This window comes from Vombatus ursinus, unplaced genomic scaffold (genome assembly GCF_900497805.2).
Source record: "Vombatus ursinus unplaced genomic scaffold, bare-nosed wombat genome assembly UNPS02014932.1, whole genome shotgun sequence".
Lineage (NCBI taxonomy): Eukaryota > Metazoa > Chordata > Mammalia > Diprotodontia > Vombatidae > Vombatus > Vombatus ursinus.
The window spans coordinates 3,650,363-3,667,262 of NW_020954710.1; the positions used below are offsets into that span (position 1 = coordinate 3,650,363).

Consider the following 16,900-nt stretch of genomic DNA (forward strand, 5'->3'; position numbering starts at 1 on the left):
GCAAAGAACTGGGAATTGCAAGGATGCCCATCAATTAGGGAATGACTGAATAAGTTGTGGTATATAATTTGGTGGAATATTACTGTGCTATAAGAAATGGTGAGCTTAATGATCTTGGAAAAACTTGAATAGACTTGTGTGAAATAGTGAAGAGTGAAATGAGCAGAACAAAGAGAACATCATATACATTAATAGCAATACTGTTTCAAGAACATCTTTGAGTGAATAAGCTATTTTGACCATTATAAATACCCAAGTTAGCTACAAAAGACACATGAAGGAAGAGGCTATCTTTATCCAGAGAAAGAACTGATAAATAGAAGTATGTAGAGAATACTTTTCCATGTAGATAGATAGATAGATCTAGATATATATATACCAAATCAATCAATTCTCTGCTGCGTGTGCTAATTTTGGACTAACAATTAACACCAAGAAAATACTGGTGCTCCATCAGCCACCATCACACCATCCATATGCAGAACCATCGGTTACAGCAAATGGAGTTTTGAATGCTGTGGATAAATTTATTCATCTTCATAGTGTACTTTCCAGAGATGTACACATTGATAATGTGGTTGATGCACACGTTGCCAGAGCTAGCTCAGTGTTTGGGAGGCTCCAAAGGAAAGTGTGAGAGAGAAGAGATATTAGACTGACTACCAAACTGAAGGTCTACAGAGCCATTGCACTGACCTCATTGTTGTATGCTTGTGAAACCTGGACAGTCTACTAGTGCCATGCCAGGAAACTGAATCATTATCATTTGAATTGTCTTAAGAAGATTCTGAAGATAACCTGGCAGGATAAGATACCAGACGCTGAGGTCCTTTCTAGAACTAAATTGCCAAGCACTCAAACTCTGCTTCAGAGAGAGCAATTCTGCTGGACTGGCTATGTTGTTTGAATGCACAACGTATGATTGCCAAAAAAAAAAAAAAAAAAGGTGTGCATCTGTGTGTATGTGTGTGTGTGTATACACACACATACATACAGAAATACAGACATGTACATAGAGTATACACACACACACACACGCACACACACATACACACAGATGTATATTTGTTTCTAATGGTAGCCATCTCCAGGGCAGGGGAAGAGAGGAGAGAAAAAAAAAGAAAAAAGAAATTTACATGATAAATTTATTACATATTTAATATATATAATATATACATATAATGCTTTTCCATATATATATATACATACACACATGTTTGTGTCTAATGGTAGCCATCTCTAGGGCAGAGAAGGGGAGGAAAGAAAAAAAGGGGAAAAAAAGAAATTTACATAACTTTATTATATATAAAAGGAAAAGCAAGTTGTATATAATAGATTTTCAGTTTCATGTGCAATCTTTTTTTATTATACTGTGTTACGGAAATGCTTATTTTATTCCATAAATTAAAAATGAAATAAATAAAAATTTAAAAAATAGGAAAGAGTAGGAGGAAAGGAAATGGAGGCATTTATTACAGGCAGCTTTCTCTAAGAGTTTACTGACAAAAGAGAAAAGAGAGATAAGATGCTAGGTAGGAGGATGGATGTATCAAATGAAGATTTTTTTTTAAATATGGGAAAAACCATGGGTATATTTGTATGTAGAAGGGAAGCAGCCTTTAGACAGGGAGAAATTAAAGATAAGAGAGTGAGAGAATGATAGAGGAGGCAATCTGCTGGAGAAGACAGAATGAAATGGGGTCGCTTGTACATATGGAGGGGTTTCTTTTGCCAAGGAGAAGCGTTACCTCTTCATATGAGACTGGGGTGAAGTAGAAAGTAAAGGAAGGTATTGTAGTGATGTGAGATGAGAAGGAGGAAGAAGAGGAACTCTCAGTGAATGGTCTCATTTTTTTCAGTGAAATATGGGGGCAGGGTTTTCAACTGAAAGGATGAATGGTTGAGCCATAGGAGATTTTAGGAAAGATAAAAAGGTTTGGAAAAGCCATTGTGGTAAATGTGATGGTGAGTCAATCAGGAAGATGTAAACGGATCACCTTGCCATGCTGGGGGTTCAGTTGAGATCATGTAACATAAATTTGCAATGGACCCAGTCAGATTGGTTTTGTGATTTTCTCCATCTGTATTCAGCAACACATAATTGTCCTACGTTCTTGGCTGCATTAGCTCCATGCTCTACCCTTGAAATAGTTTAGTGAGCTCTTGACTAATTCTTATGACTTTGAGCACAATAAAGAAATTGGAATATTGGCATATACTATATTGACAAATTATTACAGTCAGTTAGACAGTAAACATTTATTAATCACCTTCTTTGTGCCAGGCACTATGCTAAGCACTGAAAATAAATTTTTTTAAAATTAGAAGGGCAGTCCTTGCCCTCAAAAAATTTACAGTATGATAGGAAAAGACAATACTTTAAAAGGAAGCAGAAACTGAAACGGGTTGGGGGGTGGGTGGGAGTTATCTGACATAGGGGTATGATGGCAAAGACCAGAGCAGTCCACCCAGGTGAGAAATGAAGAAGATGGCTGGCTGGGCACCCTCCTTAAATGGACGTTCTAGGTAGAACTCTCCACTGCCACATTCTCCAACGAGAGAGAGGGGCCGCAGGAGCAGGGGTCACTGACAAGGTGTAAGGTCCAGAGCCAAAGTGATCTCATAGGATAGTGAGATTCCTGGGACGTGATGGCAAAGTCCAGAGGAGTACAACATACAACATACAACTAGTATATTTATTGCCTAAAACCATTTTAAGAATGTTCTTTGATTTAATCAGGCTACAAGTATTTACTATGTACCAGGCACTGTGCTAAATACTGGGGATAAAAAGAAAGTCAAGAACAGTCCCTTGGGTAGAGCTTAGTTTGGGGAATCTTGAGGAGGGATGCATCTTTATCTAATCTAGAAATGTCTCATTTTTTTCACCTTTTCCTACCCATTCTATCTCACAATTTTCAGGACACATAGAACAATAGATCTGGAGTTAGAAAGGAGTTTGGAGCTCTTCCAGTCCAAACCCCTGATTTTACACATGAGAAAACTCAAAAGCCGGGGATTAAATGATTTGTCAAAGGTCACACAGCAAGTCAGTGCCCGAGTAAGGATTCCAGCCTAGGTCTTTTGACCCCCCATCTAGCTCACTTTCTATGATTCCACACTGCCTGACATGAATTTCACAATCCTTGTCACAAGGGGTTTCTGGAAGTTTGGAGATGGTTTTGATTTTACTGTAGTTAAGACCACACAGGGATTTTCCAAAGGAACTTACAAGGAAGGGGCAGAGACAGTGAGAGGAGAAGGGGAGAGATGACACTTTTTTTTTTCTCAGAATCTACCAATTCCCTGAGATCATAGCAGGATACAGAATCTTTGCCTAGTTCTTATCCGGAAATTCCCCAACTAGATTAGATGTTTCTGAAGAACATGCTGACTATTACTTTCATTCTACCACTACTATTCTCCTTTTCATAATGACCCTTCCTTTTCCCGTGCACTTAATAATAATACCTAGCATTTATTTAGTGCTTTAAGGTTTGCAAACATTATCTCATTTTATCCTGACAATAACTCTAGGAGATAGGTGCTATGATTATACCTGTTTTACACATGAGGAAGCTAAGGCAGACAGAAGTTTATATGGCCACTTCTCCTAGTATGTTTATGATCTATTACAAAGCCCTCACTCTCTTATCCCTTCATCTCTCCATGCTCCCATGTATTTCCCACTAAGATGGGCCAATCAGTGAAAAACTGAGATCTTACCTTGGGACTTATAAGCAGGATAGTGGCAGCTGTGTGAGAAAAAAATCACGGTTTGGGCATGCAACAAGCTTAGTGGGAATCTACTATGGGTCACAGCAGCCAAAAATGCTCACCTGCTTTTGGTAAAAAGGCCACATCAAGAGAAGCATAGTGTCCAAATGAGGAAGGTAGTGGTTATCTGATCATATGATTTTAAGATCATAGATCCCCATAGTAGGTGCTTATTCAATGCTTATTCCCTCCCCATCTGTAAAAATAGAAATGATAACAGTTGTACCTACCTCACAAGGTTTTTGTGATATACATAGTGTTCTGCGATCCTTAAAGTGCTATATGAAAGCTAGCAATTATTAAAAATATTATTGTTATTCTTATTGCTATCACATTTTAGTAAAGATCTTGACAAGCTAAAGATTATCCAGAGGAGAGTGATCAAGTGGAAAGGGTCTGTGTCCTGTGCAGTAGGAAAGTCTATTGATATTTAGCCTGGAGAAGACTCCAGGATGACTTTACTGCCGTCTTCAAGTCATTGAAAGGCTGTCATGGGGGAAAGCAGTTAGTCAACAAGCATTTATTAAGTGCTTACTGTGGGTTAAGCACTATACTAAGGAGGGATCTGAGCTGAGAGACAGAGGCAAGAAGAGAGAACATTCCATGCCCTGGGGGTTGTGGGGGGGACACACCAACACTGCAGAGAAGACCAGTGTACTTGGACTGTAGTGAGCATCAAGGGAAGTAAAGTATAAGACAGAAAAGGCAAGAAGAATTTTGAATGCCCAAGGACTTCACATTTCATCCTAAAAGTAATTGGGAACCACCAGAGTTTCTTGAGAAGGGGGCTAGGGAACATAGTCAAATCTGTATGTTACGAAGATTCCAATAGCATCTGAGTGGAGGATGAATGGGAAGGGGGATAAGTAATGAAGGCCTTAACTAGGAGGGTGGCTGTGTAAAGGAAGGGAAAAGGATGAACATGAGAGATGTTGTGAAAATGGAAAGAAAATGATTTAGCAACTGTTTGGATAGATGGAGTGCGTGAGAGCAAGGATTTGAGGACATTGAGGTTTTGAACCTGAATAACTAGTCTAGTTATTCTAAGATAATGGCAGTGTCCTGGACTTCAGATGAGGGGTGAGTGGTTTTGCTGAGAAAGATAATGAGTTGTGTTTTGGACACATTGAATTTGAGATACCTCTGTTCATCATCATCATCATCTCCTCTAGTATTTATAGAGCACTTTAAGTTTTGCAAAGCACTTTATAAATATTTTTCGTTTGGTCCTCACAACAACCCTGGGAGTTAGGTGCTATCAATATCCTCATTTTGCAAATGAGGAAACTGAGGCATAAAGAAGTTAAGTGACTTGCCCAAGATCACACAGCCTCAGGGCTTCTTGACTCCAGGTCCAGCACTTTATCCACTGTGACATCTTGCTCTGGCGTATCCAGTTTGAGATGCACAAAAACAAGTAAGAAAAAAGAATTACACTTGTTCTGCTTGACCTCCAAAACGTCCTGGTAGAAGTTACAAAAATGCAGATTTAGGCCTTTAAGGGTTTAATCTACTGGCTTTCCATAGGTTTGTCTAGGAGACATTGGGCAAGGATAAATAAACAAGGCCATTTTTTGGTAAATGGGAGCAACTTATATCTTGCTTGTTTCAATGGGCAGGACAAATGTGTTACCATTTTTGGCTAGGTCCGGTGTAGAGTTTCAAAAGAAACAAAGGCCATGGTTCTGGCCACTACCTGGCTACGTGGAAAAAGTTCATAGTCTAGTTAGAAACATAGAACAGACAGAAACACAAGAATCAAACCATAACCTCACAGAGGCAGAAGGGATCTCAGAGGTCCTACAAATCAGCACACTGAGTCGTGCCCGAGACTCCCCAACTAACTGGTATACCTCAGAGCTAAGAGAACCACCATAAAAATGAAGCACATGAAGTCAGAGCACTTTATCAATCAATCAGTCAGTCAAATCAGAGCACAGAGAATCATGCAGAGGAAGTTTCCTGGAGGAGCTTCGTTTCCAGGTAGATTTGCAAAGAGGTAGAGAGGATAGACTTCTGTTCTTCCTCCGTTATCATTCAGACCAGCAGTTCCTGGCAGAGAAGGGCAGGGGAGGGAAAGGAGGCCACAGAGTTACTGCAGTTCACTCCATTTCTACAGTATTCTAACACTTGAAAATGCTGGGTTTTTTTTAAATGGAAATTATGTCATTTAATCCTCACCACAACTCTTTGAGGTAGATATGAAAGGTATTTTTTATATCCATTGTGCATGCAAGAAAACTGAAGCTCCTAAAAGTTTACAAAGGTCACATAGCTAGCAAGTCATACAGATCTACTGGATTTCAAGTCCAGGGCCCATAGGAACACAGATTTAGATCTGGAAAGGACCTTGGAATCAGTAAGTAAGTGTGCTAAGTGCTGGTGCTTCAAAGAAAGGCTAAAGATCATAGTCTAATGGGTGGGACAAAATGCAAACAACTATGTACAAACAAGATTTAGAGATCGCGATAGATATGTAGATAGATATTATCAATTAGAGATAGTCAACAGAGGAAAGCCACTAGGAGGAAGGGGATCAGGAAATGCTTCTAGAAGGTAGGCCCCAGATTTCCTCTACTGTAGCTCAGTTCTTCATTTCAGCCCTGGAATTCCCCCTTTGGAAGTACCCTCTGCGTCTTCAGTCTCCCCTGCTGCCTCTCCCTCTGATTATATGGCTTCTCCCAGAACTTCCCTTACGGAGGGTGCCCAGGTCAGTCCTGCCTCATTCTGCTCCAGACTCTGCTCCGCATCTAGATAACACCCTCACCCCCCAACCCCAGCTTCTCAGATTCCTTTTATGTGTGGACTTCCTTTTAGAATTTAAGCTCCTTGAGGTCAGGGACTGTATTTCTTTTTGCTTCTATTTGTATCTACGGTGGTTAACACAGTGCCTGACACATAGTAAGCACGTAATAAGAGATGCTTATTCCTTCCCTCCCTTTCTGCCGTTTCTGCTTATATTCGTATTCCCAGAGCTTAGCACAGTGAATGCTTCAAGAACAAGTGCTTAATAAATGCTAAATGGTTGACTTAACTGTTTTACTTTCTCAAATCCGTAAATTTTTGTAATGTAGAAACAAAAACCATCAATAAACCTTTTTAAAGAACAATGAAATAAATGCTAATTGATTGTCTGACTGATAGACTGGATTTTAGTTGGGATTTGAAGGAAGCCAGGAAAGCCAGGAGACAGCGACGAGGAGGGAGAGCGTTCCAGGTGTGGAGGACAGTCACTGAAAATGCCAGGAGTCTGGAGATGGGGTGTCTAGTGCAGTGAGCAACAAGGAGCCCAGTATCACCAGATCACAGAATCCAGTAGGGGTGGGGAACGTTTAAGAAGACTAGAAAATTAGGAAGAAGACAAGTTGTGAAGGGCTTCAAGTGCCAAACAGGATTTTGCATTTTTTTTTTCTGGAAGTGATAGGAGGCCGGAGAGTTTGCTGAATAACAAAGTGACACAATCAGACCCACACTTTAGGAAACTCAATGGAAAACAAACAAATGGAAGATGAATGGGAGTAATGAGAGACTCGAGGCAGGCAGGCCCACCCACGAGATATTGCAGTCATCCAAGTGTGAGCTGGTCAAGGCCAAGATCAGGTGGTGTCAGTGTTCAGAGTAGAGAAAAGGGAAGGTGTTACAGCAGGATTTGGCAACAAACTGGATTTGGGTGAGACAGAGTAGGGAGTCAAGAATTACACCCAGGTGGTGATAGGCCAAGTCAAACCCCTTTCCTTTTATAAACAAACAAGCCAAGGCCCAGAAAATTGATTTGCCCGCACAGCTCACAGGTATCTGGGGTGGGATTCAAACTCAGGTCTTACTGTCTCCAACTCCATCACTGTTGCCACTGTGCTACTTAGTTGACCCTCTCTCCATTTCACCATTCTCAAGAAAAAAAAAATCTGCCATGTCCATAGTCATTTTCAGATCTGTAGAGTGTTTTACAAACATGATCTCATTTGATCACATGTACACACCAAGCATTGTCATCTTGATGTTTATTTCACTCCAACAAAATGTCAGTATAATAAATAGGCAAACATTCCTACTGTAGACCAAACGTATAACGTGTCCCAATGACATAAACATGAGATTATCAGAAGTATGTAGATGTTGTGATGGTTAATAAAACACATATTCATTTAAAAGCAGAACCAAATTTAGAATAGCTTTCTATCCTCATGGATTTTCTCAATCAGTTGATACTGTCATTAGGAGATCCTCAGTAACTTTTTTATGTTAAAAAGGAGGAAGCTGGGGGTGGTACAGTGGGAAGCATGCTGAATGTAGACTCAAGGGACCTGAGTTTGAATCATGGCTCAACCACTCATTGCCTGGGTGACCTTGGGCAAATCACATTACCTCCCTAGCCATCTGTAAGAGAAAGGGGTAAATTCCCTCCAAATGCACCAAATGACCTCAAAGATCCTTTCCAGGTTCAGATCCATGATCCTCAGTGGTTCATACTCAAAAAAAGATTAGGAACCTCCAGTTTAGACCATGAGCTTCTCAAGGACAAGATCTAGGTCATTTTACTTGGTCAGGGCCCTGACAGGCCAGGAACAACCAAGTAAAATGACCTAGATCTTGTCCTTGAGAAGTTTGTGGTCTAAATACCTAAAGCCCCAATTCAGAGCCTCAAAGACTAAAAGAAAATGGATAGGACATGGTAGTATAGACCAGGAACAGTAATCAGTCTCCTACAGGAACCTCTCCACTGACTTGGAGTGTGTGTATGTGTGTGTGTGTGTGTGTGTGTATACACGCATACATAAATACACATATATGTATATATAATGGGTGTACATATGTGCATATATATATATATATATATATATATACACACATACATACATATATATCTCCTAAGATCACCCAAGTAATAAATGGCATGAGCTTTCCCCAGCGCCCCCTCCCATCCAGCCCACTTTCTCCAACCTCTTAGCAGGATGTGGTAGTCAAAGCGGTCAACTCACCAAAGTGGTCACTAGTAGAAAGACACAGTGCAGGACACGGAACCTCCCTGTGTAGCCAATGGCAGCAGGGACATCTGTCCTAAAGAAATGCTGAAAGATCACCCACAGCCCAATTCCCAGGCTAAAGAGGCACCCTGCCAGGAAGAGCAGTAGCCGGGTCATCATACCGTGTTCTCCTGGAGGAAGCAATGGCCCACAGATCCTCTGCACAGAAGGCCAAGGGCCTTTATAGGTGCCTCCCTCTTACCTCACCTTTCCATCTTCCCTGTAAGCAGTGGCTCTGCCAAGTACTCAAGGCCAAGCTTTTCCTGGGTTAGAGCCTATCAAAGAACCCACATGGTTAGGAGGGCTGCCAAGTGACCTACTCTGGGGCCTGGTTTATACACTGGCATTGCTTCTAGGTAACTGGAGGACTGTGGCTAAACCAACTACTCACTCTCTCTACTGCCTACTCTCCCAGTTATACCATGTATGCATCTTCCTATGTTTCTCTATGTGCTTCACATTTTTCACAGATTCGTAATATTACATTCCATTAATATACTATAGTTATTCAGTCATTTTTTTTCAATTACTGGGCATGTAGGTTATTTCCAATTCTTTGCTATTACAAATAGAATAGCTTTGAATAGCTATAGCATGAGAAGGAGAAGATTTATCCAAATCATCTACTCAAGGAAGATCAAACACTTCTGTTTTCCTGCCATTTTCAGATATTATTTCTGTCTCCTGTCCTCTCTACTCTCGCTATGTTGTGAAAGCTTGAGTATTCTCAAGATAACTAAACAGTTTCTAAATCAGGGGTTCTTAACCTGGGGTCCATACATTTTTCATATATTTTCATAACTATTTCAATATAATCTCTTTCTTTTGTAACCCTATAGATTTTATTATATATGTGTAATAACCTTATTCTGAACTGAGTGTTATGGTACCCAACTGTAGTCCCTGCTACTGAGGAAGTCTGAGATACATGAACATCAACCTTGAGAATTCTGGGCTGCAATGGGGATAAAGCTGATTGAGTCTGCTCTAAGTCTGGCACTAATATGGTAAGTCCCCAGAAGCAGAGAGCCACCAGGCTAAGAAGAGGAAAACTAGCCCAGGTCAGAAAAATGGAGCAGGATAAAACTTTCATATTTATCACCGTGAGGATCGGGACTATAAGTAGCCACTGTGCATTCAGCCTGGGCAAGATGGGAAGACTCAGTTTCAAGGTGTTACTTTCTTCAGTATTTTTTCTTCAGTATTTTTTTGGGTCTCCTTTAGCAAGCTGTTGACTTGTTTTTCATGATTTTCTTGCATCACTCTCAGTTTTTCCTCTACTTCTCTTACTTGCTTCTCAAAATCCCTTTTGAGCTCTTCCAGGGCCTGGGACTGATTCATATTTTTCTTGGAGGCTTTGGATGTAGGAGCTTGGGCTTTGTTGTCTTCTTCTGGTTGTATGTTTTGATCTTCTTTGTCACCAAAGTAAGATAATATAGTCTGATTCTTTTTGCGCTGCTTACTCATGATCCTGGCCAATTACTTGAGTTTTAAACTCTTTGTTAAGGTAAAAGTCTGCTCCCAATGTGAAGAGTGTACTGTCCCAAGCTTCAGGGGTTTGTACAGCTGTTTTCAGAGGTATTTCTAAGGACCTGTAAATTTTCAGTTCTTCCAAGGGCTATGATATGGGGCAAGGTGTTTTCTCTCCACCACCACAACAAGCTCCACTGCACCAGCATTCTTCCTCTCCCCAGGACCACCCCTCAGAAATGTGACTCAGATCCAAGCAAAAGTAAAGCAAGAGATTCCTGCCTCAGCACTGGCAGAGAGATTCCTGCAATCCCCCTCTGATCAGCAACTCGATTCCCCCCTCAGTCTGTGGGCCAGAAGCTCAGGAAACAGTCGCTGCCCTGAGGGCACGCTCCAGACTTGCGGCTGAGACCTAGCTCCTCTCTCACCCCAGTCACAGACTTTTTCCCACTGACTTTCTAAGTTGTCTTTGGCAATCAGGGGTTGAGGAGTCTGGAAACCGCCACAGCTGCCCATGATTCAGTCCTCTGAGGCCTGCTCCAGGGTCGCTGTGGCCTGTGCGCCCATGCTGCACTGCGCTCCTCTCCCAGCCCAGAGTGATATACCTTTCCGGTCAGACATCCAGGCTGTCTTTGGCTGGAAATTTGTTTCACTCTGTCTTTTTGTGGGTTCTGCTGCTTTAGAATTTGTTTAGAGCCATTTTTTTAGGTATTTGGAGGGCTTTGGGAGAGAGCTCAAGACAGTCACTGCTTTCCCTCCGCCATCTTGGCTCCACCCCCCAAAGACTCAGTTTCAAAAAAGGAAAGGAAAGAAAGGAAAGGAGAGGAGAGGAAAGGAAAGGAAAGGAAGGAAAAAGAAAAACCCCACCATTCTGAAAAGGAACCCATGTGCTTCACTAGACTTCCAAAGGGGCCCATGACATATGAGAACTTCTATTCTAAATCATTCTGATAGAATTTGTCATCTTCCCACCTCCATTCTCTTGAAGGACAGTGACCACATTCTACCTCAAAAGCATCCCCTCCTTACCACAGTCAGAAACAAAATATTGGGCTAGTGAGGGATCATTTCTTCTGCCAAAGACCTCCTAGAATGTCAGCAAAAAGGCACTTGAAAACACAATCTAGGAACACTTAGGTGGCACAATGGATAGAGCTCTAGCCTTGGAGTCGGGAGGACCTGAGTTCAAATCCAGCCTCAGACACTTGACATTTAACTAGCTGTGTGACCCTGGGCAAGTCACTTAACCCCAATTGCCTCACCAAAAAAAGGCAAAAAAAAACCACAATCTAGTCCAACTCACACATTTTAAAGACGAGGAAGCTAATACTCAATGGCAGAAAGTGCTTTGTCCTTGGCTTTTGGACCAGAGCTCCTGCTTGGGACTGAGGATTTTCACAATCTTGCTGTAATCTACTTTCCGTAGGCTTATTACATATTAACCCTCTTCATGCACTCTGTGGTCCAGTCTTACATGTGATCTACTTCCCTGCTCCAGGCCTTTGCAATGGCTGTCCCCCATGCTCAGAATTCCATGACTCCTCATCTCTGCCTCATAGAATCATTTTTGTTGTTGTTCAGTTCTTTAGTCATGTCTGACTCTTCGTGACCCCATGGACCATAGCATACCAGTCCCTTCTGCCCTCCACTATCTCAAGAAGTCTGTCCAAGCTCATGTTCATTGCTTCCATGACACTATCTTTCCATCTCATCATCTGCCATCCCCTTCTTTTGCCTTTAATCTTTTCCAGCATAAGGGTCTTTTCCAATGAGTCCTGTCTTACTATGTGGCCAAAGTATTTAAGCTTCAGTATTTGTCCTTCAAGTGAATAGTCTGAATTAATTTCTTTAAGTATTGACTGATTTGATCTCCTTGCTGTCCAAGGGACTCTCAAAAGTCTTCTCCAGCACCACAATTCAAAAGCGTCAGTTCTGCGGCACTCAGCTTTCCTTGTAGTACAACTCTCCCAGCCATGCGTTGCTACTAGAAAAACCATAGCTTTGACTATATGGATCTTTGTTGGAAAGGTGATGTCTGCTTTTTAGTATCCTGTTCAGATTTGTCACAGCTTTCTTTTAAAGGAGGAAGTGTCTTTTAATTTCATGTCTGTAGTCACCATCCACAGAGATCTTTGAGCTGAAGAATATAAAATCTGACATTACTTCCATTTCTTCTCCTTCTATTTGCCAGAAAGTGATTGGACAAGTTGCCAAGATCTTAGTTTTATTTGATTTTAAGCTTCACGGCAGCTTTTGCACTCTCCTCTTTCACTCTCATCAAGAGGCTTCTTCTTCACTTTCTAATATGAGTGATATTGTCTGCATATCTGAGATTGTTAATATTGTTCCTGACAACTTTAGTTCCACCTTTGGATTAGTCCAGCCTGGCATTGTGCATGATGTACTCTGCATATAAGTTAAATAAAAAAAGTGACAACGTACAGTTTTGTTTTACTTTTCCAATCTTAAACAAATCAATTGTTCCATGTTTAGTTCTTGACCCGCATACAGGTTTCTCAGGAGACAAGGAAAATCATCTGGTACTCCCCATCTCTTTGAGGACTTGCCACATTTTGTTGTGATCCATACAGTCAAAGGGTTTAGTATGATCAATGAAGAAGAAGTAGATTATTTTTTCTGAAATTCTCTTACTTTCTTCATAATCCAACAAAGGTTGGCAATATGATTGTTAGTTCCTCTGCCTCTTCAAAAACCAGCCTGTTCTTCTGGCAATTCTGGATTCATATATTGCTAAAGGCTAGCTTACAAAATCTTAAGCATAACTTTGTTGGCATGTTGAAATGAGTGCAATTGTCCAGTAATTTGAACATTCTTTGGCATTGCCCTTCTTTAGGACTGGTATGTAAACTGATCTTCTCCAATCCAGTGACTACTCTTGAGTTTTCCAAATTTGCTGGTATATTGAGTGCAGCATTTTAACAGCATCATCTATTAGGATTTTAAATACCTTAGCTGGAAATCTGCCACCACTAGCCTTATTGTTAGCAATGCTTCCTTCATTCTCTAAGATGTCTGGCCCTGGATCAATAACCACACCATTGTGGTTATCAGTGATGTCAGATCTTTCTTGTATAGTTCTTCTATATATTCTTGCCACTTCTTCTTGGTCTTTTCTGTTTCTATTAAGTTCCTACCATTTTTGTATTTATTATGCCCATTTTTGCATTAAATGTTCCTTTGATATATCTAATTTTCTTAGAGATCTTTTGTCTTTCCCATTCTGTTGTTTTCTATTACTTTGCATTGCTCATTTAAGGAAACCCTCTTATTTCTCCTTGCTATTCTCTGGAATTCTGCATTCAACTAGATATATCTTTCCCATTCTCCTTTACCTTTTGCTTTCTTTCTTTCCTCGACTATTTGTAAAGCTTCATCAGAGAGTCATTTTGCTTTCTTGCTCTTCTTTTTCTTTGGGATCTTTTTTTGTTGCTGCTTCTTGTACAATACTGAACACTTCTGTCCATATCTGACACTCTCTCTACCAGATCTAGTCTTTAAATCTATTCTTCACTTCTATTTCATATCCTTAAGGGATGTTATTTAGGTCATACCTATATGGTCTGAATAGTTTTCCCTATTTTCTTCAATTTAAGTCTGAATTTTGCAATGAGAAGCTCATGATCTGAGACACAGTCAGCTCCATGTCTTTTTTTAACTGACTGCATAAATCTTCTCCACCCTTGACTGTAAAGTATATAATGAATCTGATTTCGATATTGACCATCTGGTGATGTCCATGTGTAGAGTTGCCCTTTGGGTTGTTGAAAAAGAGTGTTTACTATGACCAGTGAGTTGTCCTGACAAAACTCTATTAGCCTCTGTCTTGCTTCATTTTGTACTCCTAGACCAAACTTGCCTGTTATTCTGATTATCTTCTGACTTCCTCCTTTAGCATCCCAATCCCTTATGATGAATGTGACATCTTTTTTGGTGTTATTTCTAGAAGAAGTTGTAGGTATTCACTGAACTAATCTACTCTTCAACATCAGTGGTTAGAGCATAGACTTTTATTATTGTGATGCTGAACAGTTTGCCTTGGATTTGAAGAGATATCATTGTGTCATTTTGGAGATTATATCCCAGTACTGTTTTTTTTTTTCACCCTTTCGTTGACTATGAGGGCTACTCCATTTCTTCTAAGGGAGTCTTGCCCACAGTTTGTATATGTCAGCAGCATTAAAGTCATTCATTCCTGTTTATTTAAGTTTGTTGATGCCCGAGATGTTGATGTTTAATCTTTCCATCTCCTGTTTGACCACATCCAGCTTGCCTTGGTTCGTAGATCTTACATTCCAGGTTCCTATGCAATACTGGTCTTTACAGCATTAGACTTTTCATTTGTCACCAGATATATCTACAGCTGAACTTCCTTTCAGCTTTGGCTCAGCCGCTTCATTGTTTCTGGAACTACTTGTAGTTGTCTTCCACTCTTCCCTAGCAGTGTTTTGGACATCTTCTGCCTGGAGGGGCTCATTTTCTGATGTCATATCTTTGATCATTTTAATACTGTCCTTGGGGTCTCCTTGGCAGAGATAATGGAGTGGTTTGCCTTTCCTTCTCCAGTGGATCATCTTTTTTTTTTCCCCAGAACTCTCCACTATGACCTGTCCATCTTGAGTAACCCTGAATGGCATAGCTTATAGTTCTTTTGATCTATGCAAGCCCCTCCACCTCCATGTAAGGCCTTTCTTAATCACTCCAGTTGATAGTACCTTCCCAAAGAGTCACCTTGTTTCTGTACTGTATGTATTTCATATATAATTATATTTCTTGTATATCTACTCCCTGTGTGTGGCCCTTAAATGAGGAATTTTCACAATCTGCCACTTAGGAAACCTAGATTCATCTTTTATGAATGCCCTAGCTGAACACGGATGATCTTGTTTAAATCTCTGATTATAATACAAGCTATGGGTTTTCCATTTTCCCAATGCCACTCTAGCACTCGCACGCATATGGAGTTACCCAAGAAATGTAGAAACTCAGTTCTCGACAGAATTGTGCTACTAAATGTCTGACAACCAGCTCCTCTAGGGGAATATGTATTTCTTCACAACTTACTTTTAGTTTTTATCTGCATTACAAACATTTTCTCTGTTACTTTCTTAAGTCTAGACAGTCAACAAAATAATGAATTAATTTGTGGTATTCACCAATTTCTGAGGTGTAGAATGCTTATACTGGAAATTTAACAATTTGCTCTCAAGGAGATAGGATTTGGCTCTTGGCCTTGAAAAGCTTACTATCTCCAGAGGAGAAATAATGTAGTGAAAATCATAGCTGTAATTGAATATTCCTAGTCTTGACAACCTTCTGAGAATAACAAAGACATAAGGCAAGGATGGAAAATGTGCTTTAGTAAGGACTTGCAGCTTTAATGCAGCTTCCATGAGCTTACATGTTCCAGTGATTTTCAGTAGCAATATAGTTATAGAATTACACTTTAGAGTGGGAAAGAATCTTCCAGGTTCTAGTGCAACCTCCTCATTTTACAGGGGAGGAAATTGAGGTCAAGAGAGCTGAAGTGACTTGCCTAAGGTCATGTTGGTTGTAAATGTCAGAATCAGGATTCCAACCTAATCCTCAGTCACCAAAGTCAGTGTATAGGCTTCATATCAACTGGACAGCTAATATACTAGATAACAGAATTTAGATTCAAAATGATCTGGACAGGCTAGATCTACTAGGATGGAAACATGAGAATGAAATTTGACAGGAATAAATGAATGAATGAATGAATATGAAATTTTACATGTGGCCTCAAGGAATCAATAGCATAAACATACTGTGGGAGAGAACTGACCTGGTAACAGTCCAAATAAAAACACATAGGAGTTTTGATGGACTTCAAACAATATTATGCAATGGTATGAAAATTACACTAATGTAAGGGTTCTTCATTTTTTTTTGTGATCTGGACCCCTGAGTAGTCAGTCTGGTAAAGCCCTTAAATAAATACCCCTTCTCAGAATCATGTTTTTAAAAGCATAAAATAAAATAGAGGAGATTACAAAGGAAACCAATTATTGAAAGACAAAATATTTTCAAAACATTTTTTTGAAAAATCACATTCACAGCCTTTACATTAATAACCCCTCTGTTAATAGAAAGTGTCCAGATAAGAAAGATAATCCCTCTGTCCTCTGGGCCAGTCAGACCACACCTGAAGAATTGTGTTCAATTCAGAGTAGTACTTGTTGAAGAATGTTTATAATCTTGAGGTCACCCAGAGGAAGTAAAAGGATCTAAAACTGGCCATTGAGGATCTCTTGAAGGATCTGGGCATGTCCTGCTTATTAAAAAGAGAACATAACTGTTGCTTTCAAAAGCCATGGGAACTGTCACTTCATGTAAAAAATATTTGGGAATTTTAATTGGCAACAAACTCAAAATGAGCCTACAGTATGGTGAGCTGCTAAATTAATGAATGGAAATTCTATGATACTTCAATTATCTCTGATTTCATCATTCTTGTGGATACTCCCTCTACAGATGCAAATTACAATCCCTCTATATGGTTAGGAGGTAATCTTTGAGAACTGCTGTATCTGAAAAGGTCAGAGAAAGAAAGAAAGAAAGAAAGAAAGAAAGAAAGAAAGAAAGAAAGA

At 40.1% G+C, this 16,900-nt stretch overlaps 1 protein-coding gene across 2 annotated transcripts in view; it reads right to left on the reverse strand.

Annotated features, from left to right (window-relative positions):
• Positions 1 to 8,997, reverse strand: part of LOC114029507 (arylacetamide deacetylase-like 4) — a 52,071-nt gene extending 43,074 nt beyond the window's left edge. The window contains exon 1 of one of the 2 annotated variants that reach the window (XM_027843977.1): positions 8,757 to 8,997. In XM_027843977.1, coding sequence (XP_027699778.1) covers positions 8,757 to 8,921 — 165 coding nt within the window. In that variant the 5' untranslated portion in view covers positions 8,922 to 8,997. The remainder of the gene's footprint in view (positions 1 to 8,756) is intronic. The other variant, XM_027843978.1, reaches the window with a different exon arrangement.
• Between the last annotated feature and the right edge of the window lie 7,903 nt (positions 8,998 to 16,900).